This window comes from Anomalospiza imberbis, chromosome 7 (genome assembly GCF_031753505.1).
Source record: "Anomalospiza imberbis isolate Cuckoo-Finch-1a 21T00152 chromosome 7, ASM3175350v1, whole genome shotgun sequence".
NCBI lineage: Eukaryota > Metazoa > Chordata > Aves > Passeriformes > Viduidae > Anomalospiza > Anomalospiza imberbis.
The window spans coordinates 19,465,406-19,488,427 of record NC_089687.1 but is presented as its reverse complement, the minus strand read 5'-3'; the positions used below and the strand labels follow the sequence as shown (position 1 = coordinate 19,488,427).

Sequence of the window (23,022 nt, the reverse complement as noted above, 5' to 3'; positions counted from 1 at the left end):
GGTAGAATAATATTTTTGGTTTTTCTTTGATTAGGGTCCTTTCACAGTTTTTAGAGAATATGAGGTTTTGTTTTTTTTTTTTTTTTGCTATATCAACATGACTCCTTTTGAAATGACATATCTTATGTGCTTCTTCAATCATTCCTGTTTGGTGCCAGTGAGGTTAGTTATCTTTTTTATTGAACTAGATTTGTCAATAACAAATTCAGGTAGCATTTGTTAAATTAATTTGTTTATTTTCAAAAGCTTGTCTAACATAAGTTTTTTCACTCTTCATTTAAACCTGAATTAATTACTTGTAGCTGTGAAGAAGTCTTCAGTCCTTGCAGCCTGTTGTTGCTGTACATCTTTGAAGCACCTCATATAGTATCTCCTATTATGGAGATAAGTGTTTTGAAAAATAATATGGGGTTGGACTGAATATTTTTCATGAAAATATAAAATTTTTATTGTAACTGAAAATATCATAATTTTCTTTTTTTTTCAGCAACACGGTATCCTAATGGTACATACTGTCCACCCATGCTGTTTGAATGCAAAAACCATGTCTGTATTCAGCCATACTGGAAATGTGATGGGGATAATGATTGTGGAGATGACTCTGATGAAGAACTTCACCTTTGCTGTAAGGGAGAGGAATTATATTAAAATGGACAATATGCTTAATCTCCACATATAATAGATCAATTGGAAAATAAATTGAAATTATTTGGGATGAGTGCTAACAATTTTGCTTTACGTGCAAGTTCATTCTGTGACAGTATTTCTCACTGCTTTGCAGATGTTTGTATATGTGGTTATGAAAGTAGAGAGAAGCATATCAGAGATAAGGTCACTATTTCATGTTTTTCAAGTTGGTTATTAAAAATAAGAACGTCAGTTTTAAATAAAAGATTAATTCAGATAATGTATATTGTCACAGGTGCTGAACTTTCAAAGCTGTTAGTGTTGTCAGGACATCTTTGTAAATACAACTGAGAAGTCCTCACTTGAGGTCTAATAATTAGGTGTTGGAGGTGCTACTTAAACTGGTTTTGTCAGTTACGTACTTAATAACATGTTGGATTTCCAGTCAATTTTCTTCATAAACAAACAGAAACCTCCATTTTATATGTAATTAGAGAATTTGTCTTTGGCCAAAGATGAGGTACTGTGTTCTGATAAAAAAATGTGTAATGTCCTAACATGCAGTCATCAAAATATGCAGAAAGTATTTTTTTGTCTGAATTCCTCCTCACCTTTTGAAATCTACAAAACATATAGAATATTCCAAGAGAAAAGTGATGTGAATAATTTGTGACCCAATGGCCTAAAGTATCAAAGTGTGACTGATTGACCTCTGTGCTTTTAGTGGATATTGCTTGTGAATCTCCATTCCGTTTCCGGTGTGAAAACAATCGCTGCATATACAGTCATGAGCTGTGCAACCAGGAGGATGACTGTGGAGATGGGAGTGACGAGAAAGAGGAGCACTGTACGTTTACAAAAATTGAGCATCAAATACAGTCATTTTGATGTGCTTGATATTTAATAATACCAAAGGGATGTCAAAGTTAACCTTAGATAATGACAACAAGAGCTCACTGTGAAATAATTTTAACTATGGTTATTGGAACTAGGTATTTATAACTGTCTGTACAAGTAGCAAAAATGGGCAAACATTTGTCTGAAAAGTAAAGAGCATGATTTTCAAAACAATACTAGATTTTATTATAAGTAGTAGCTACATATTTGCTCATCTTATTATAAACTCCACCTAAAAGGAGGAAGAGGAAAGAGTTTGGCTGTATGATAAAATTGGGATGGTATGGCTAGCTGGGACTTTTAAAATAAATATATGGTAATACTTCCTGAAGTTGTGGCACTGTTAAGCACATATTAACGGCCTTGATATTTAGGCCCAGACCCTGCAGCAGCTCTGTTAATATTCAGTAGGTTTTTGCCCTCAGATATCTTACGTAGTTCATGCTGACTGTGCTGTACGTTTTAAAGTGTAATCATATTTTTGGTTGCTTAATGATTTTATTTTCTGGCTTTATTGTACAACATTAAAAATGTTACTAGTTTACTAATATCTCTATAATTCCTTGAAATCTGCACTAGGTGTATGAAGTATATAATTAAAGGATATTATTAAGTTTGCACTATTAAAAGGAAAGTTTAGTCAACTATTAACACAAAGAATTTTCCTTCTGTCTTTTTTATAAAACATCAGGACTTCTTTCAGTTCATGGAGATGTGACTAGAAATCAGGATGTTACATCCTGGTTATGGTTTTAATTTTACACAGACTTCCAAAGTAGTCTTGCCACTGTTTTACCAGATGGCATCAGCTTCCCCTTTAGCAATGGGGAATAGGGCTGTCTGTTGGTATTTCATAGTTTAAACTGTGACAGAGGAATATTTCTCTTCTTGATTGTAGGTAGAGAGCCAACACCAAGACCTTGTAAAACTGAAGAATTCAAGTGCAGCAATGGAAATTGCATTCCCCTACATTATGTCTGTGACAATTACGATGACTGTGGAGACCATTTTGATGAAATAGGCTGCAGTAAGTAATAATATCAATAAAATACAAAATTACAATGCTGTTGAAATAGATATTTCTGAAACTGAAAGCAATGAATGTTTTTTCTTGAATACCATACCAAGAAGTATTGTTTTTTAAGTAGCCAATGTGAATTTCCTTATTGTTTTTTAATAAGACTGTTCTAGGATTATTTAGTTAGCAAGGACAATATTTACTGTTTTCATTCTTGCATTATTTTAGTTTATTTTGTTTTAGTTGTCTTCTGTTTTCATTTTTTTTGTATATGTCTTCCAAAAACATATAGATGTGCTACTTAGAGACTTAGCAGGCAGGCAGAGCTTAGCAGGTCTTGGCGGTGTTTGGTTTATAGTACAACCTGATGATCTTAAAGACCTTTTCCAGCTTGAATGATTCCATCATTCCATGAAATTCAGTGCTCTGAACAGTCTTTTTTAGGCTTAGAGTATTTATGCATCACAAAAAAAAAAAAAAAAAAAAAGATTTGGTCTTGGTTTTGATCTTGTTTTGAAATATTTTGTGTTACAGAGGCAAGAGCATCCATCTATTTCAACCATAATTGCAATAGACCAACCTGTGGAGTTATTCATGGGCAGACTCTGAACTGATTATGTTGCTCTAGCCCTGTTAAAAATAAAAGTATATTGAGATGCTTCTATTTTCCTTTTTACGGACATGATACAGAGATTTTCTAAGCACCACTAGTCCTTTGCCTGTTGGCCCTCTCAGATCCTCCATACAGCTTTTATGATCTACTTATTATATATTTACTAGCATCCATTTAAATGTAAAAGCTTTGAGTTGAACTTTGAGATGAGAGGTATTGCATGAATCTCAAAAAACCCAAAACAAACCCCTAACTTTTTATGTCAATATATAGACAGCTGCAGAGTGGTAATAAGAGCATACAGTTGTAATTTCAATTTTTCAGGCTGTGATGGCATCAAGTGAAAGTGTGCCAAATGCTACACTGGTGATTTGCAATCCAGCAAACTTCCAAAACACAAATAACTTGGAAGCCTATAGTGTAGTCCATTTTGAAGCAGCTGATTTCTCTGTTTCAATTACCATCCCAGTGGTCTTTAGGTGATATAGCCCAATGCAATGACTCAATGAAAATATGGAAGTATAAAAAGGCAATGAAGCAGTGTGAAACAGACACCTTCTGATGTCTGTGTTTGGCTCTTTTTGGATAAATGTGAATACAGATCAGATGGTAACATTTGGAGCCTTTCCAACATCAGATACCTTCTATAATGAAAGTGGAATATTTGTGTGTATATATGTACAATAAATTTATGCTTCTACATGTATATGAAATTGAGCTGCTTAAACTTAATGTAATCAGCACTGGAATGTGTATGTAAAAAGGAGATAATCAGCTTAATGTAAAGTTTTTGCCATACATCTGTATCTTTTCCTCATGATCTTCCAATAAGCATATTATTTATCTTTTCTGCTTATATAACATATTTGCATTTGTACTCAAGTATTTTAAGCATATATAGAGTATATATGAAGCAATAGAATTCTATATGTACTTTCGGACATGTATAATTTTCATTATCTGTTACAGACTGACTATTATCCCCGACTTGGCTTTTCCATTATAGAAATGTTTTAAAGGGCAGCACATTCTGTACAATGACCTGTACTGACTGCAGTAGGCTTTAGATTAGGTTTGGCATGGACTGCATATCATCTTCTCTCTAGTTTCCAGATGTTAATAATGTAGGGTCTGTGTTATGCATGATATAAATTAAGAATATTTCTTCAGCTGATAAGAAAGCACTGGATAAGAACGAGCCCTGTTGGCAAAGTTAGGCATTAGATTCAAATCTCTTAAATTCTGCAGTTGCTGCAGATTGGTGGTAATTTAGAATGTAACTTCTGCTAAGGAAGGTGTTCTTTAATGATTATGGCTCTTTTCCTGACAGTCTTCACTAAATGACAGCTCTCTTAACCAGTGGTTACCATTGTCTTCTAATTTTAATTAGAAAAGAAAGGAAAGCAAAACAAACTAACTTCATCTGTCTGAAAACTATTTTTAATTGTAACAATAATCAAAATTATTATGCCTCCGCCTTATCACTTCACTTTTTGGTTATAATAGTATAATTTGCTTTCTTTCTTTTTTTTTCTTTCTTTCAGATCCTGGAACAGAGCGAACTTGTGCAGAAAATATCTGTGAACATAACTGTACCAATCTGAATGAAGGAGGCTTTATCTGTTCCTGTAGGCCAGGGTACAAGGCCAGTGAAACTAACCGCAACTCCTGTGAAGGTATTTTTAATCTTACAAATGTTGTCTCGCTGATAAGTGTTCAGTGACCTGTCACTTCATCATTCTAATGTGATCACTCATTTTCACATTCTAACAGGATTTTTATACATTTATCAGATGCTTCCTAAAATGTTCTGCTGTCGAATCATGTTTTCTAACAATGTATGCCTCATTCAACAAAAAATTGGCTCCTCAGTTAAGACTTCTTTTAAGCTTTTTGTGGCTATAGATGTTTTTGTTTTACAGCACATAGGTTTTGTCATATCTTTGCAATCTGAGGGATAGAAATGTGAATGTTTTCTTTTTTCCGTATTGAAAACAAGCTTACTGCAGGTTATACTCTCCTTCTGTTCTGTTCTCAAACAGACCTACAGTAAAGGTGTGTTGTGCCATATTTTTGCCCTGAATTTTATGCAGATAAAATGTGGTGAGATAAAATGTGCCACCTCCCTGGGCAACCTACTCTGATGTCTGACCACCCTAAGAGTGAAGTTTTTTTTTCTAATATCTAATCTGAATTTCCCCTGTCTCATCTTGAGGCTATTTCCTCAGCTCCTCTCACTGCAGGCAGCATAAAAGAGACTGGCCCCCACCTCACTACAGCCTCCCTTCAGGGAATTGTGTAGAGTGATGAGGTCACCCCTGAGACTCCTGAAGACTAAAGAAAGAAATCAAGTCTTAGGAATCTTTTCTCTTCTTATATCTAGATATCAATGAGTGTGAGATCTTTGGAACATGCACCCAGGACTGCAAGAATTCCAAAGGAAGCTATGAATGTTTCTGTGCAGATGGCTTCAAGTCTGTGGGTGATCAACAAGGGAAACAGTGTGCAGCCGATGGTATGTTAACTGATAGCGAGGTTGTCTGCAACCTGTAAAGAGCAAATGCAATATAGCAACTTAATGAATGTGATCCTCTCTTTTAGGAGAAGAGGATAATGATAGCCAAACCTTATTCTGTAAGACAATACTATCTGTGTATTCCACCTATTCTATAATTAGGAATGAAAGTGCTCATCTCTGTTTCCGATTGTAAACATTAGAAACGATACCTTGATTTGTATGCCTGCTTTCATTTCTCCTGAAATTTTCTGCAAACAAAAACCTGTTGTCAGAAGGAAATTAATGTTGCCTATTCCTGAAGTTTAGATTTTTTCAGCAAAATAATGCATCAGAAAAAAGTTGCATTAAACTGGCATAAATCAAAGGCAGTTTGATGACATGTTGCCATTCATTGTTCATGGACTGATGCACACAAGCAGAGGACTTTGGCCAATGTTTCAGATCAGTCATTGACTTTTTATCATACCTCAGTGCAGTGACTGCTGTGTGTGGCAGTCCTTGAACAGGCAGAGTTGGCACCGAAAACAATAGTAATAGATCATTAATAATAAAAATAAAGAGGTGAAGAAAATAGAAAAAAGTGACAATGGAGCGGTGTTATATAAAAACCAAAAGTACTCTATCTAGAAAAGTAGTTACACTTTAGCAGCTTTAAGAGCTAAATGATAGAAATATGGTATACCTAGTCAAATGGTAAAATCTTCAGAACAGAATGCCTGTGACCAAACCTACATGCTACTGGAGGTTTTGAAACCTAAAAATTATTTGTAATATGAAAAATGCTACAAGAAAATGAGGTCTCCAGGTTACCTATCCAGGGGCCTAGTTTAGCAAGTATTTACTGCTGAGTGTTAGGCTGAAAGTGCGGAGGACATTTACACTTCAGTTTCTGCCTGGCTGCCTGTTTGTGCCTGTGTCAGAAATCCAGTTCTTTGATACCCTTCTTTACAGGCTTTGTTCAAGAAGCATCTACACACACAAAGTGTTGAAGGCTAAGTGATAGAAGATAATATAATTGTAGCTGGTAATATAGAAATTTGTTGTGCCTAAGTTCTATTTCTATAGAATAGAACTCTGACCTGCTTTGTCATCCAGCCTCACAGCCCTCATAAATGAGGGCCTAATGGGATGTTATCAGGCTAACCCAAAATTAAACTGTGGCCATGAGAACATTAATCTGAATATGGAGACATTAGAATTCACAAACTTTAAGGTAGAACTTGGACATGTCATGGCTTAAGGGATTGGCAATTTATTTGTATTTTCAAAATTGTTTGCTGTACTTTGAGGGTGAAAGTGGAACTGGGTGTGGTGACATACCAACAATGTAATGTTTAAGAATTTTTAAGGAATTATAAGACCTCTGTGCAAGGTCTATGGTGAAAAGGATAATACTACCCTCAGTGGTAAACATTTCAATTTTTATGAATTTTGGGAAGTCATAAAGTTTGAATAGCTCTGAAGCTTTAGAAGAGGTCCTAGATTCCCTCTGCTTCTTGTACAGATACAACATGTGAAAATCCCATTTAGTTTTAATTAGAAATGACTTTCATCTGTTTTTTTCTAAAATGAGAAATACATGAAAATAAATTCATGATTGTTTCCCAGGTAATCCTCCATTGTTACTGCTGCCAGATAATGTGCGGATTCGAAGGTACAATATCTCATCAGAGCAGTACTCTGACTATATTGATAACCAGGAGCGCATCCAAGCTCTGGATTATGACTGGGACCCTGAAGGAATAGGCTTGAGTGAGTATGCTAATACTCAGCCATGCAATGGTTGGTTTAAAAAGATGCATTTCTGCAGCATGGGAATTTAATTTACACTAGAAAGCAAAATCAAATTAGATCAACTGGCCAGGTCTCCGTTGAATGTGCCCCTCCCCTCTACTCATTCTCCAGCATCACTGTGGTTTCTTTTAATGATTTAAAGTTTAGTTGGATTTTGATCTGGTTTTCCTTTCATTTTAGTGTGAATTTAGCTGTAGAATTGTGGCTCTTTAGGATTATGCTGCAATAGAAGCCTCTTCAGTTCCCAAACCTGGCCCAAGTCTTGCAAGAACTTAAACTAAGCAGGAATGACCAATACATCCCTGTAATAACTTATATTTCTGCTTCTTCCTGAGCTTCCCTTTTTTGCTATTTCCACAGGGACACTGTTCTGGGCCATACTTGCTCCTTAGGGTTATGAGAGTCTAAATTACTCTCAAAGTCATGTATAAAGGTTTCAGAGCTAAGATCCTCTGCTCTTGACAAATGTGATATATATTTCTTCATAATCTAGCTCAAGATGACTTTAGATGTGTTTCTTGCATATGATGGATGACTTTAGAATTTACACACTAACACAACCTTACTCATGAATAAATGGGGCTGGTAACTTCACACAAGAGCCTCAGAAAAATTAAAATTTTCAACAAATTTGCAATTAACTAGACATTTCTCTTTTTTTTTTTTTTTAAGGTATTGTGTACTTCAGCATTCTGGGACAAGGTTCTGAGTTTGGAGCCATCAAACGTGCTTATCTCCCCACATTTGACAGCAGTAGGAACAATCCAACAAAGGAAGTTGACTTGAATCTCAAATACATAGTTAATCCTGATGGGTTAGCTGTTGACTGGGTTGGAAGGTAAGTATGCTGAAAAACTAGAAAAATGCTGTACCTTCAATGTGTCAGTTTGTGAATTTGATCAGGCTGTGCAAAATCCACTTTTTTCTTCCTTATGAATTGTCTCTGAATATGTCTAGTCTGAAGGTAGTTCAGAACAATGTAGTAAGCTGTCCTTGCCCAGACAGCAGGTTAGTAGATGTGTGTGTGGCTGACTGCATCACATATTCTGTGCAACTGGCAGATCAGTTGTGCGTCAGTAAAGTGATAATACATGAACCTCCATGTCAGATGGATTCTTCTTCAATGACTCAGGTGTGCTCCAGGGAACAAGCTTTCTTTGCTGTTGGAATGAAAGCTCCTCAACCCACAATGGAATTTTATCTTTTATCTTTACTCGTTCCTTACCAACCCTGTGCTATATGAGCAGTCCCAAAACAGAAGTAGCTCTGAAGTTTGATGAATAGATGCATTTTCTCAGAAAATGGTTAGGTTTTTGTAATTGTGATTCAGAGGTCCTTCTCTCTTTTATTGACTGTGGATTTTTTTAGCCTAAATCATGGTAATTTTTAAAACTTAATCATAGAAATCATGAGATCACTCCTTACATTTACTACCTTGGAGAAGAGCTGGGACAAAGTTGGGCCTGACTCATGGGAGTTTGTTTCTGATGTAATTTCATCTTGCAATATAACTGTTAAAGGATGTGGTGGACCGGCAATGCTGTATCTCATGTGGTATAATGTTGAGAGGAACCTGATGTTTGTAGATGAACACTATGAAATGTAGTCAGGATTCTGTTCAAAGCTGAATGGACAGAAATTAGTCAACCTTCTGAATGCTATTGCCAGATTTTGGATACAAAATGATGAGAAAGAGTGAAAAATTATATCTTTCCTTCCAGCAGTTTAGAAATAGATATTTTAGGGTCTGGGCTAGCCCTCAGGTTATTTTGCTGTTTGCTTCATAAACTGGAGGCACCTAGAAAACAAAATGTCTCTGAAGGTAAAAGGGAGTGTCTGAATTCTCTTTTGAAATTCATGTGGTCATGACAGCAAGCATCCAGGATATGTATCACAACCATCCTGGTGAGGCTTCAGCTTCATCTTGGTGAGCAACTTTAGCACTTCAAACATAGTGCTGCACTGATTTCAGAACAATGTTGAAATGTACTTTTAAAAACTACGTTGCGTTATCTGCACATTATATAAAATGCTACTCATGGTTTGGGACACTTAGTCTTGCTGCTCATCTGCCAAATAGAAATTACAGTATTTTTTCACATTCCCAGGCCAGCTAGGAAATAATTTATTCAAGCAGAAGGCACTGTGTGATTAGTGAGTGCATAATAATGAGTCTGTTTATAATCTAAGGTCAAAAAAATTATAAAAGCATGATGATAAAGATAAACAAAATTCAAGGAAGAGCAGACTGAGCACCCTGTTTATTAGTACTAAAAGCATTTTCATCTGATGTGGGAACAATTTATTCATTAGTATCTCTGTCAGAAGACAAAAGTCTAGAGAGGAGCTGTGAACTAATAAGCTGGATATCTCCAGAGCTGCTGCATAAATTACATGGTAAATGAATTTTTACTTGTAATGAACCTCATCTTCTCTTGGAAAACAGAGTCTTTAAAGATGTTTATTAGACACTTCTGCTGCTTAAAAGTAACAATGAAAGTTTTCAGTAGCCCTTCAGCGAAGATTATTTGACAGGGACCAGAGGTAGCTGCAGAAACTTTTTCACAGAAAAAAAACAAGTGAGTCAACAGATCATAGACATCTGCTAAACTTACCTATATTTAGGGTCTGTATATTCTATACAAGTTCAGTAATCAATACAGGTTCATTATATTAATTTTCTTCAAGTTTGCTAGAGTGTTTCTTCTTAATTTTTTTTATTCCTCTTCCAAGTGTAAACTATTTACTTTTGGAATGTTTTGTGTTTTATGTAATTCAGACATCTTTACTGGACTGATGCAGGGACTAATCGCATAGAGGTGGCAAAATTAGATGGACGGTATAGAAAATGGCTTGTTTTTTCTCACCTGGATCAACCAGCAGCTATTGCTGTCAATCCAAAACATGGGTGAGTATTGCAGGACTTACCAGAATTATTTCCAATGCTATTCAAAACCAAAAAACCCCACAGTGGTAAATTTTTCAGGAAAGACTACGGGAATGTTTTCTGGAACTTCCTTTTACTAACATTGCAAAATTTGTGAGCATGGGAAAGCATTTTAGGATTAGATTTAACATGGATGCCTGTGTTGGTGACAGGGCCAGATGGTTCAAATAAAAATCTCTTTTCTACATTATTATGTGCCCAGCAAATTTCTCTGTTACTACTGAAACAGTGAAGTAGATGGGAATGTCTCTTCACCAGCTCCAAGCAGGACAGTCATAGCCTCCTCCATGGGGGAAAGCAATGTAAACGCACTTGTAGATTCAATAGCTGGGCTTGCTGCAACTTGGATTAAATGGTAGATCATGAGATATTGTGATATGTGCTTCTCTTAGTTGGAGTACAGCAGCATAACTCCCTGAAGTTACATGGATGCTACAGCTTTATTGTGGCTGATGGATGTTCTTTCGGTATTTATTGCTCAGTTAGCTCTCTGTGACCTTCCCTATCACATCTGCAAAACAAAAGTTGCTGAACAGCTTTTTTTTTTCCATTACTGACCTTTTCCATGAAACTCCAAAGGATAATCACAGTGACCAAATTCTGAACTGTATCCATTTCTCATTCTGTCCTTTCAGGCTCATGTATTGGACTGACTGGGGAAGGCAACCAAAGATTGAATGTGCCTGGATGGATGGACAACAGAGACAAACGCTGGTCTCTGAAGACCTTGGCTGGCCAACTGGTCTTTCTATTGATTATTTGAACAATGATAGGATCTATTGGAGTGATTCTAAAGAAAATATAATTGAATCCATGAGACCTGATGGGACAGACAGAACCATTGTACTACATGGAGGTAAGAACGTACTATGCAATTAATAGTAACCAAGATGTGTGCTAACAAGCACTTGGGCTTCACAAGTGGGGCTACATTTGGGAGCTTTTCAAACAATAATTCTTGATAGTGGTTTCTCCTTTATAAGTGAACAATGACACATCAGGCTCAGGGGTGCCCGGTAACTGGACTCCCAGAGTGGAGTTTGTGACCCAAATAGGAAACAATGTGGAAAACTAGATTCTTGCTTTTTTATGTTTAGTATTAATCAGTATTAATCAGTGTGGGCACTGAGACATGAAGAGGTCTGGCACATGAGGATATAAATATAGGACTGCATGTGTCCTAAAATGAAAGCAGTAAGTCATGTATTTAAGCTGAAGAACAGCAGTTTTGTCTGTTCTACTGGAGATTTGCTGACAGTCTGTTATTTGGTTCCTTTGAGAAGTAGGCAGTCCATACAGCCTTGATGTCTTTGAAGGCCATTTATATTGGATAGCTAAAGAACGAGGAGAAGTCTGGAAGAAGGATAAATTTGGAAGTGGAGAAAAAGTGAAAGTGCTGACTGTAAATCCGTGGCTTACCCAAGTGCGCATCTATCACCAGCACAGATACAATCAATCAGGTGGGTAATCAGGATCCCAGTGAGCCATTTCCTGCTGTGAAATTGAAGTTGGTATTGATGTCTGCAAAGAGCTTAGTAAACTTTACATAACATGTCTATTAGTAAATGATAATATTAGTTTCTGAAAACCTAAAAATTAAATAGAGGTACCTAAAAATTAAATAGAGGTAAACCTAAAAATTAAATGACAAGTATTTTCTGCACACCCAAAATGAAATCAACAGTGGAATACCACACACTGGTCTTTCGAGTCTCTAAAATATGACCATGTCATTTCTCTTTTCCCCCTCCCTCACGAGGATATTTATCCTGGCAAAGTGCTGATCATTTAATACTTGGAGTAGTTTGTTCCTGGTGCTATATGGGCTCTCAGCAGCCATTGTCTTTCCCTGAAGAATCTAAGGGTGTAAGAAAAGGCAGAGAGAAAATGTGGTGTGTTGGCACAACTGACTATGGAATTGCCCTGCCTTACCTCAGGAATATGCTGCATTGCTTCTTCAAATTTTTATCGCTTTATCACTTTTTCAGTGCCTAATCCTTGTAAAGATGTCTGCAGCCACCTATGCTTGCTGAGACCAGGAGGATACACCTGCTCATGTCCTCAAGGGACTTGGTTCCTAGAAGGCAGCAGCACCGAATGTGATGCAGGTAGAATAATTTGTCAAACTGGAAATGAAAGCAACAGAAGCTTTTCTTTAGGAATACAAATGCATTACTGAATTAGAAGTATGGAGAGATAAGCTAACTGATGTAATAGATATTGGTAAGTCAGAATATCTGGGTTTTATTCTCAGTCATCACTGATTTGTGGTCATCTTGTACATTTTCTTTAATGTCTTTGCATGTAATCTGTAAAATGGATGTAGGTCTCTCAGTCCAACCAGAGCAGACCCAGCTACAAAACTGGTCACACTTTCTGATTTTTGTTTTGAAATTCCAAAATATTTTTTTAAGAATGCCTTGGTTTCAGAACTAAGAATTTCTGACAAATTATTGCTAATAATTTTGTTTACAATTCTAAAAAATCTTTTACTTAATCAGTATCATAGAAACTTAAAGTTTGCAGAACTCAAGAGTGTGGACAGAGGTAACTTCTGGAAAATTATAATCTGGAAAGCCTTTTAGGCACTAGAATTTCATGCTTGGTTGTTGCATTGCAGCAAAACTCTCACGGTGCTTCCAGGAGCACAAATAAAATAGAATTTCTCAGCCTTTACTGAGAACAGTGAAAATACCACTGCAGAATTTCTATTTCTCTCTAGCCTAGAGTCTGCATTCTTAGCTTACAGTGGTGTGGGTGGTAGCCAGATGTCCTTGTACTTGTCCTTGGAACATATCTTTAATCTATTATGATTTGTAACATTATGTCTGGCATCTTTCCTATGGTTAATCTTCTCTGAATTATATTCTAATTGCACTGAAAGAGAAAATGCCGTCACTTTTACACTGCCTTACCTCTAAATTACATTTTCTTTATAATTATTAGTGTTTTTTCCTATTGCCATGTGATGTGAGATGCAGAAAGAGGTTATAGTAATATGTAATAATGTATGAATGTGTGCAATATGTGTTTAAATTAGGGATCAATAACTGTGTTGATTGCATTTGTTAATGGCTGCTTATTGCTCTGGGGACACTGAATTTGATATTCTTTATTCACACTACTGTATATAAAATGTTTGAGAATTAAGAAAACTGTGCTTGTGCAGTGACCAAACATAGCTTTTGTACATATATTTAGTTTATTTGGACCTATGGCAGCTACTGAGAGACAGCCTGTAAAACCTCTGCCTTTCCTGGTTTTTGTGCCCCATTTGCTTGAAGGGCATTTTACCTGTAAGAAACATTGTAGCAACACACTTCCTTCCTCTGGCTGATAATAATTTTGTGACAAAATACTATGATCTATGTCCATCCTCAATCTATAGCCTATAACAATGGCTCAGATCCAGGGCTTTTCCTGTGTTAAATACACTTTTCTGACAGTATATCCAGAGCTCTTAGTGAAGATTAGTATGATCTTTTTTCCCCACTTGATTCAGTATTAGAATAATGCTCTTCCTCTATGTGCATTTCCATCCATTGCTTTTCTTCATAAGTAATTGCATTCCAGCTTGGCCTTCTCTGTACAACTTCCTGCTGGTAGAATGGAAGAGTCTGGACAAAAGAGAGAAAGCATTGTTGCTTTCTGAATGGAGAGGTTAGAAGGGTGTTGGGCTGTATTGCATGAAAAAAAGAAAGTGAGCAGACACACAGCTCTTGAGCTGACTGTGTCTACACTCTACTAAGTTGTTATGTTCTGAGAAGAGGTTTTGCTTCAATTAATTTAAGCTGATTTGGCAGAAAAAAATAGACACAAGAGCAACAAGCACATGTGCTATCAAAACCAAAAATTCTGAAAAGCAGCCTGTGAGTTTGCATATGCAAGATCTATAGAGACAAAGAAAATGCATTATTGATATTATTTCACCTGTTGAGGATGTCTTGATAATGCATATGTGGCTTCTGAATTTTGCAGCTATCGAATCGCCTCCCACAATGCCACCAGCTTGCAGGTGCATGAATGGTGGAACATGCTATACAGATGAAAGCAGTCTTCCCAAATGCAAGTAAGTCTGTATGTCGTTAGGGTAGTCCTGGTTCAGACTGTGCTGGTTTAGTCTCATGAAAAATTTAAACTCTTTGAAATTGGTTGGAAACATTTCAGAAGGTGTCATACATGTGCAGTAGCATTTTTATAACTGTGGAAAAACATATGCATAAAAATATCAACAAATAAGTAATGCAAATGTATCAGTTTGGGGGGGGGAAAGCCCAAACAAACCCCAAAACCAAAACCCCAAAAAGGCAAACCTCTGAAGATTCTAATAAAATGCTATACCTCAAAATTGTAACGATGGAAAAGTAACTCTCAATAAATGTAGCTTGGAACAGCCAGCAGGTGCCACCAATGCTCCACTGAATTCAGACCTTCTGACTCAGCATTTTTTATTTTCACTTTTAGTTCTCTGACTATAGGAGACATAATATATTTACATATAGTCAGTGCAATATATAATTACTGAGCACAGAGTTAAAATTTCTGGGTTGTAGATAAACATTTCAGAATATAATCATAAAGCTGAGATCTCAAACTTAATAAAAGTCATTCAATCAGCTATCCTTCTTACATTTACAGATGTTCTTATGGATACACTGGGAATTATTGTGAAATAGGATTGTCAAAAGGAGTCCCTCCTGGAACAAGTAAGCTTCAAGAATATATTGCACTTGACATTTGAGCTAAAGAATGTGTAATACCTCACCATGCTACCTGTTCAGGGTCAGGCTTCTAACTCTCTGGGCTCTTTTTTTTGCACTGAACTATGCTTGCTTGAATGTTTTCTTATTCTTCTGTCTTTGACAGCAGCAGTAGCAGTGTTGCTGACAGTCATACTAATCATAATAATTGGAGTGTTAGCAGTTGGAGGCTTTTTTAACTACAGACGAACAGGCTCCCTTTTACCAGCGCTTCCCAAACTACCAAGGTATGTTTTGAAGGCTTTCAGAACAGGAATGGCTGTGAACTGGAAATGTATATTTGTTTCTAAATATTTCTGTAAAATCTTTTTTTTTTTTTTTTTTTTTTTTTTTTTATTTTTATTTTTTATTTTTGCTGTGTGCCCATTCTGGTGGAATATGGGAAGTGCAGTGTTGCAGCAACTCCAGTGAATTTTTCATTCCAAGCAATACCATAGCTGATCATTATTGTGTAACAAAGGATGACTGTAAAACTCTTTGACATTCTAAATTAGCTTTTAAATAATGGGCAATATAGAAGACTTTATCAGATCTGAAGCTGTATATTCAGTTCAAAAAGTTACAAAAGACCACAATTAAAAGTTTTAATTTTTTATAAAACTTTGACCTGAGATAAATTGAAGAGATATTTCAAGACTGAAAGGCTGTACTCATCTGCAGTGCTGTATTCATTTGCTTAAAAATATGGCATGTGTGTAGTGAACTTTTGTTTCCAATGCCTGAGACAATGCCTACACTGCTGACAGTCATACTGTCGAGTGAAAACCAGCTTTGTGAAATGTCATCAAAAATATTTGATGTTTTAAATCAAAGGAAGAGGAAGGAAATATATTTTAAATTATTTAAAATTAATTTGTTTTAGAAAAGATTTCAGAATATGATGCTTTGGGTTTTTTTACCTTTAAGCTAATTATGTGTTTTAAAATGCATAAAAGCACATCTTCATAGTCCTTGCACCAATTTCCCAGTTATAGCTCTTAAATCAATGTAATTAAATCACTGTAGTCACTAATGTGGATGAAGCTAAAACTGCTTCCTCACCAGAGGATTACACTGAACTAGTGACACTGAGTGAGCCCAGATGAAGACCACCAAGATAATTAGGGGGATGGAGCAACTCTCCTACATAGAAAGGCTGAGAGACTTGGGTTTGTTCAGCCTGGAAAAGAGAAGGTTTAGGGGTGACCTGAGGGTGATTTTTTCTAGTAGATGAAGGGAGTCAACAAGGAGAATGGGGAGAGACTTTTTACAAGGGCATATAATGACGGGACAAGGGGGGAATGGATTCAAACTGAGAGTAAGTTTAGATTACATATTAAGAATTAATTCTTTGTGAAAATGATGAGGCACTAGAACAGATTTCCCAGAGAAGTTGTAGATGCTTCATCTCTGGCATTGCTCAAGGCTGGGTTTGAAGGAGGTCTGAGCAACCTGGTCTAGTGGACGGGGTCTCTGCCAATGGCAGGGACATTGAAACTAGATGATATTTAAGGTCCCTTCCAGCCCTAGACATTCTATGAATCTGTGATTCTGATCCAATTTAGTCACGAGTTTATGTAGTTAAATTGGGGCAAAATTTTTGTGCAGGTAAATTCTGAAGGACAAAGAGGTTTTAAGAGATCTCCAAGCTACTCACTGAAATTCCCTGTTTCCTGCTTTTTTGATTGGAAACTTCCTGCTTTGCCAGATAGTGAGCAAGATGAAATTTTAATGTACTGACTTGATCTTTACTATTCAACAATGCTTCCCACATAAGTTACAAGACTGTGTGAAAAGGAGATGTCAGGTTTTTGTCTATGAGGTTTGATTTGCATTTATTTCTGCCATGAATATGTTTTAGTGCTGCCATTGCTCAATCCCTCTTTAAACTTGGAACTCATACCTTTACATCAGACTTAACTCAAGCTATAGCTTAACTGTTGCCTGTAATATGAGACCTGCCCATGTACAGGAATCACTGGTAAGAGCTACCATTTTAAAATTGAAACAGCTGATGCCTACAGGGCCAACTGGTGACGTGTGTACACAATGCACCAGCTGCAGGAAAGACGTCTAGTGTGAGCCAGATCCAGTGAGGACATACAATTCCAGTACTTCTGCCTTCCTTCAAGTTAGGCAAATTTGACAAAATGAAACCAAAGGTTAGCTATGAAGCAGATTCGTAGTTAGATGCCTGGGGGTTGTTACATACTCAGATTTCTGTGTGGGAATGTCCTGTATTTGGTAACTGATTTCTATCTTTCACTTCTCTTATTATTTTTTAGCCCAACAGTGTGCTTTCAGACCATTTCCAATATTATTCATAAATATCCAGAGTGTGGTTGTCATAAATCTATACGCAGATTGAACATTCACTAGTATGAAAACAGTGTCTTATAGGTATCTTCATGATTTGCATGCATAAATCTTCAGTATAGGTGTTAGTGGATTTAAATTGTCAAATTTCAGATGCATGTTTTAAAAATCAGTGTCAATGAATTTGAATAACTGAGTAGATCCATGCATTTGTCTTTAAATCGGCACTGAAGTAAGAGTGGTCAAAATGTAGGTACATTTTGTGAAATTTTATTTCATTTAAATCATTTGATGCCTACATGAGCACACAAAGGTATTTGAGATGATTCTGAGTGGGCTAACTTAGGTTAAAAAACTCATTAAACTAATAAAGAAATACAACTTCTGATGCTAGCTTGCCAAAATTCAAAGTGATAATTATGCTTAGAAGCGCAAGTGAAAAAACCTGTATTATAAACTCTCTTTCTGTGTAATCTCTTATACTTTCTTTTTATTTTTGTTTGTTTGTTTTTGTTTGTTTGGGTTTTTTAATAGTTTAAGCAGTCTTGTAAAATCTAATGAAAATGGCAATGGGGTAACTTTCCGATCTGGAGCTGATGTGACTATGGACATAGGAGTCTCTGGCTTTGGGGGAGATTCTGCTATAGACAGAGCAATGCAAATGGTAAGGTTTAGTTCTCAAATAATTTTTAAAATTGTGTTCTTTTAATGTAATTAGTAGCTTATAGAAGGGAGCCTTTTATCTATAAAATGATAGTAGGATGATAAATGTGTTCTAGAAAAAGAAGTGAACAATGATTGATAGTTTCCTGAAATAGCTTTTCATAATTTGAAGGCAAGGGTAAATATATGAAGTTCTTTAAAATAATGTGCATTTTTCCAAAATTTATATAGCAGAAATTAAGTCAGTTATCCTCTTTTGTCTTTAATACGTTCATAGGATATAAAGGGAATGAGTAGACAAACAACAGCATTGTAACAGGGAATTTTTTAGGACCTTTGTGTTCCATAGAACAGTTTAAAATGTGTAGTTTTCAAAACCAGATAGTATGCTAGAGCATTCGGAGGTAAAACTCACTCCTAACCACAGGATTCACTATTTTGTGCAATACAGTATAGATTTGGAAATTTCTTAATTTATTAAGTTTAAACAAATCATGTTTAACAGTTATGGGGACATCATAAAGTGTAACTCTACTTCATCCATGTTTTGTTATGCACATCTGAGAAACAGCAGATCCCTGTGTTATTCCCGTTTACCAAAAGTACAATGTACAAATGAATTTTACCTCTAGGAAACAGATCATGGACATGTTTGAATAGTAAGCTCTTGCTGCCAAGTATAAGGTGGAAGCTCCCTAAACTGATGGTGAATAGATATGAAATGAAACAGCTAAAGAAGATAAGCTCCTAGTATGACCTTTGCCGAGATGAAGAAACACAGTCATTGTTAAAATTAGGCAGCTTGTGTAACAAAACGTCCGCATGAGCATTTTGGTAAATACTGGAAAAATAGTTTTAGGCTTGTATATTACCCCAAATCTTCTTCATGCACAAAGAACTTGGCCGTACTTGGCATTTTCTGGCCTGATTTTGACATACGGAAGCTGAAGCAATGCAGTTTATACGTTGCCAATAACAGATCTGGATACAGACTATCTCTACTTATGTGGTGTTGGTTCTCCCTATGTAATCAGAGTATAAACAAAAAAATTATGTTCCCTGGGAAAGAATTCAAAGGGTTTGGTGTGCAGCAGTGAAGAACTGTGGCATGTGTCTCCTAAAATTTTAGCATCATATATGCATGAGTAGATGTTGAATATTTTTCCGTGGGGCTATTCTTAGTCAATCTAGTTTGAGGGAGCTGACAAGAGTTTACTGTGTTATAAAAAGCCATATTCTGGTAGCAAAAAGCATGAATCCATTGTGCATGAACCAGTGGTTTGTGAAAATGAGGCAGATTTAAGGAACTAGCTGCTGTACTATTCATGTGCTATTCCGTGCTGGTTCTGTCATGAGGCTGTGTCAAAGAGCAGGACAAATGCATCTGGGCGGGGTTTTGTTTTCATTATTCTCCTACCTGATGTAACTCATCTGACATAACTGAGGGGGGACACACTGCTTTGTGTCAAAAAATACAGCAAACTCCTTGCTGGGACAAAATGAATGAATCCTATTCTTTTATATATCAGTTACTGCTTATTAATTTGTATGTCATTTTGAAGTCTCTAAATTAAAATATTTTTTGGATATTATTCTTCCTTTGATATCTCTTCCCTTTTGAAGGGATGATTTGTGGAAGTCATCTTTCCTCATCATAAAATACTTTGAGTCAAGTATTGAAATGTGTTTGGGGATTTTTGTCCGGCCAGTAAATGGGATAATATTGGAACAATCAATAGTCCAGGCTGCCAAGTCAGGGGGTAAAAGTAAAATTGATGTTTTGATTTTAATAGAAAAAGGTTTTGTCTAAGCCTATGTGAAAGTAAACGTGTGTTGTTCCCCAAGATGAAGAGTTTGACTACACATTAATTTCTAGGAGTATGGAGGTGTTTATTCCACTGCAGTTGTTGGTTTTTTTCCTCCATAGAATGAAAACTTTGCAGTGGAGTCGGGGAAACAACCAATCACATTTGAAAATCCAATGTATACAACCAGAGATGGTGGAGCCAGCACAGCTGGTGCAGTTACAGTCATTCGGCCAACACTTGTAAGATAAATTTTTGCTTGACTTTCACCTTCATTTTCCCTTAAGAACACCTTTTCTTCTTTGAAGAATGTTGATTTTCTTTCTTCTCCTGCAGGTAGCAGCAGCTGGTAGTGAGGAAAATGAAAATTTTGAAAATCCTGTGTATTCCTCTGTGATCTCTACTAGCCCAAAGGAGACCCCTCAGAGTACAGATGCGCCTCTGGTAGGAAATAAAAATGCTCTAAGGCTGCCTTGTTTGTTTTCTGCTCCAGATCAGAAAAATTGAATTGCTAGGGAAGATGCAGTCAACTTATTGTAGTTTTATGTCCCTCAATAATTTCCCTTATGTTGTTTTCAAGACAATTTTTTCCTTTTTGATGTTCTTGTCTGGAATATAGACTTCCATGAAGTATTTCACTAATTCTTGTTACCTGATCTTTTGTGAATACTTCTTTAGGTGAAATAACTTGGTAATCTAGCAAAAAAAGAAATTTGGGTTCCATGCTTAGAATTACAACATAGTGATATAAGAACATCCATCTGAAGTCACTGGGGTAGCAGTCAATGCAAGTGAAATCCAACACTGTAATGGCAGTTTCCAGAGAAGTTTTGAGAAAAATGTGTGAAGTTCTAATATTTTTTATGTTTCAGGAATCAAAGTGGAGTTTCTTCAAGAGAAAAAAGAAAGAAAACACTAATTTTGAAAACCCAATATATGCAGAGGTATTGTTTATATTATATAATTCTATTTTTCAGCTAATGTACTGATGGACTTTGTTCTTGCTTTCAGGATAAAGATTATTGGTAGATTCTGCTGCTATGTGGAACAGCACAGAAATTCCAGTTCAGGCTAGGGACTGAAGTGGTTGTCAGAGGTTACTAAATGTCATGCACAATGAGGTGTTGAGCAGGCTCAGCTCAGGTGGCACAGCTGCTCCTGACATTAAGCATAAAAGTAGAAGTTCTAGTGTATGGAGTAAATTTCTAGTATTGTTTTTACTCAGCTGTACTATCTAAGGTGAAATTAGCATTTCATTTTGTTACAGGTGGTGTTTGCAGAAATAATTTATACCATGATATTTAACTTCGGGAATATTTATTTACTGTTTCTGAAAGCTAACATTGGATGTCTGGTGCATTAGAATGTAAGGTTTTATTTTATGATTATTGTTTCAGATGGAAAAGGAGCAGCAACAGGACACAGAAAATATCCCTACCCATTCTCCTTCACTGCCTCCCAAGATTATTCTGAAGAGAGACCAACCACTAGCTTACACGGCAACAGAGGATACGTTTAAGGACACCGCCAACCTTGTTAAAGAGGACTCTGTGGTGTAACTAGGTAACTCATTTAGGGAAAATTAGACACATCCGTTTGCACATATATTTTTTATAAACAGAAGTGTAAGGTTCACATTCAAATGCTTTATAAAAATATCTACGTCTCTTAGCCAGTGGCTGGAGACCTACATTGAAACTATGCCTTGTTTTTTTGACAAATGCCAATTTCTATTTTTATGAACAATTATCGTGATGTACTATATGTATATCTTTGCACTGAAGCTGTCTGAAAGTAATGTTATAAATATATTGTACATTTGTAAATTTTTCTAAGATTATCTTGTTCAGTGATGTTACTAGTAGAAATTTGTATGGAATTGGTCATATATTTAGGACTAAATTAATTATATAAATGCTTAAAACTGAAAAAAAAGAGAACCAAACAAGGCACATAAAGGAACATTACTGATTTACAGGGTCTTTAGAGTGTACCTTATATAACAGCACCTTTTAAAAATTCTGCTGGTGCTCTAGGCATCTTTGCCACCTATTTTATATAGTACTGTATATAAAAATGGGTATCTCTTCATCTTGTGTTAAACAAAAACTGAAAGAGTCAATGCAACATTATTATGCTGAATAGTTACCTGTGCAAAATGTTGTTCTTACAATATTTTAATTGCCTGACGTAATTTCCTCTCAATCTATAAGACACATACTTTTCCTCTAGATTCCAATTAACACAATTCCATTAATAGTGCTCCTATGAAGACTGGATATATTTAGATTTTAGTACCACAACAACTTAATGAGCTTTTCTCTTGCTCATCAATGGAATACCTCTGTTCTTGGCTGGAACTAATTTGTACTATGAAGTATCTAGGTTTCTGTAATAGCTTATTTCCAAACAGCAAAATATGAAAGATATTGGTTCATTTCAGAAATTCTTCAGGTTTTTTTAAATGTAAAAATTTAATTTTATTGACTATTTATTTCATGAGGTGGATTTTAATAGAAAGGGAAACAATTTCTACTAATGCAGTCTTTTTAGTTATCTGGTTGTTCCTCTAACCTTCCATCAGAATATACTGTTGATCTTTTTAGCTCTTCTATTAATTAGCCAAGATAGTTTCCACAACATGAACCATTTGAGAAAACTCCTATTACAGGACCATGTTCTTCAGCGTTTCTGGCTAGCTACTCATACAAAAGATTCCTGAATTTATAATGATTGAGACTTTTGCTATTTGATTGTTTTATATCTAAATTCTCAAAATATACACTATTTCTAAATAGAATGCTTGTAATTACATTGTAACATACTTCGATTAGAAAAGACAACTGGAAAATGATGCTGCTGAATAAGTCTAATAAACATATTATTTTATCACATTCCTATTCCATAATTTGTGTCAAGGCTCTATGTACTTTTTTCAGTTGTGGAGACTTCCGTGCACTCTGAGATGAAAACAACAGTGCTTTAGATAGTCAAATAAGAATAGTGCTTACTGCTTCACACAGCTGTCTAAAGTTCTTCCTGTAAGATGTTGTCTTTGACATTGTATCTCTGTAAGTGTGAAAGC

General features: G+C 35.9%; 1 protein-coding gene across 6 annotated transcripts in view; it reads left to right on the top strand.

The window, feature by feature from the left end:
- The window catches only part of LRP2 (LDL receptor related protein 2), a 116,182-nt gene extending 93,351 nt beyond the window's left edge, over positions 1-22,831 (top strand). For 4 of the 6 annotated variants that reach the window (XM_068195790.1, XM_068195789.1, XM_068195788.1 and 1 more), the window contains 19 exons: positions 488-625; positions 1,352-1,474; positions 2,423-2,551; positions 4,700-4,831; positions 5,539-5,670; positions 7,282-7,425; positions 8,140-8,305; positions 10,247-10,375; positions 11,050-11,270; positions 11,695-11,874; positions 12,403-12,522; positions 14,393-14,483; positions 15,053-15,120; positions 15,281-15,401; positions 18,004-18,133; positions 20,060-20,179; positions 20,274-20,381; positions 20,810-20,881; positions 21,335-22,831. In XM_068195790.1, the coding sequence (XP_068051891.1) occupies positions 488-625; positions 1,352-1,474; positions 2,423-2,551; positions 4,700-4,831; positions 5,539-5,670; positions 7,282-7,425; positions 8,140-8,305; positions 10,247-10,375; positions 11,050-11,270; positions 11,695-11,874; positions 12,403-12,522; positions 14,393-14,483; positions 15,053-15,120; positions 15,281-15,401; positions 18,004-18,133; positions 20,060-20,179; positions 20,274-20,381; positions 20,810-20,881; positions 21,335-21,496 (2,486 nt within the window). In that variant the 3' untranslated portion in view covers positions 21,497-22,831. The remainder of the gene's footprint in view (positions 1-487; positions 626-1,351; positions 1,475-2,422; positions 2,552-4,699; positions 4,832-5,538; positions 5,671-7,281; positions 7,426-8,139; positions 8,306-10,246; positions 10,376-11,049; positions 11,271-11,694; positions 11,875-12,402; positions 12,523-14,392; positions 14,484-15,052; positions 15,121-15,280; positions 15,402-18,003; positions 18,134-20,059; positions 20,180-20,273; positions 20,382-20,809; positions 20,882-21,334) is intronic. The other 2 variants (XM_068195792.1, XM_068195791.1) reach the window with 2 other exon arrangements.
- Positions 22,832-23,022: the final 191 nt, after the last annotated feature.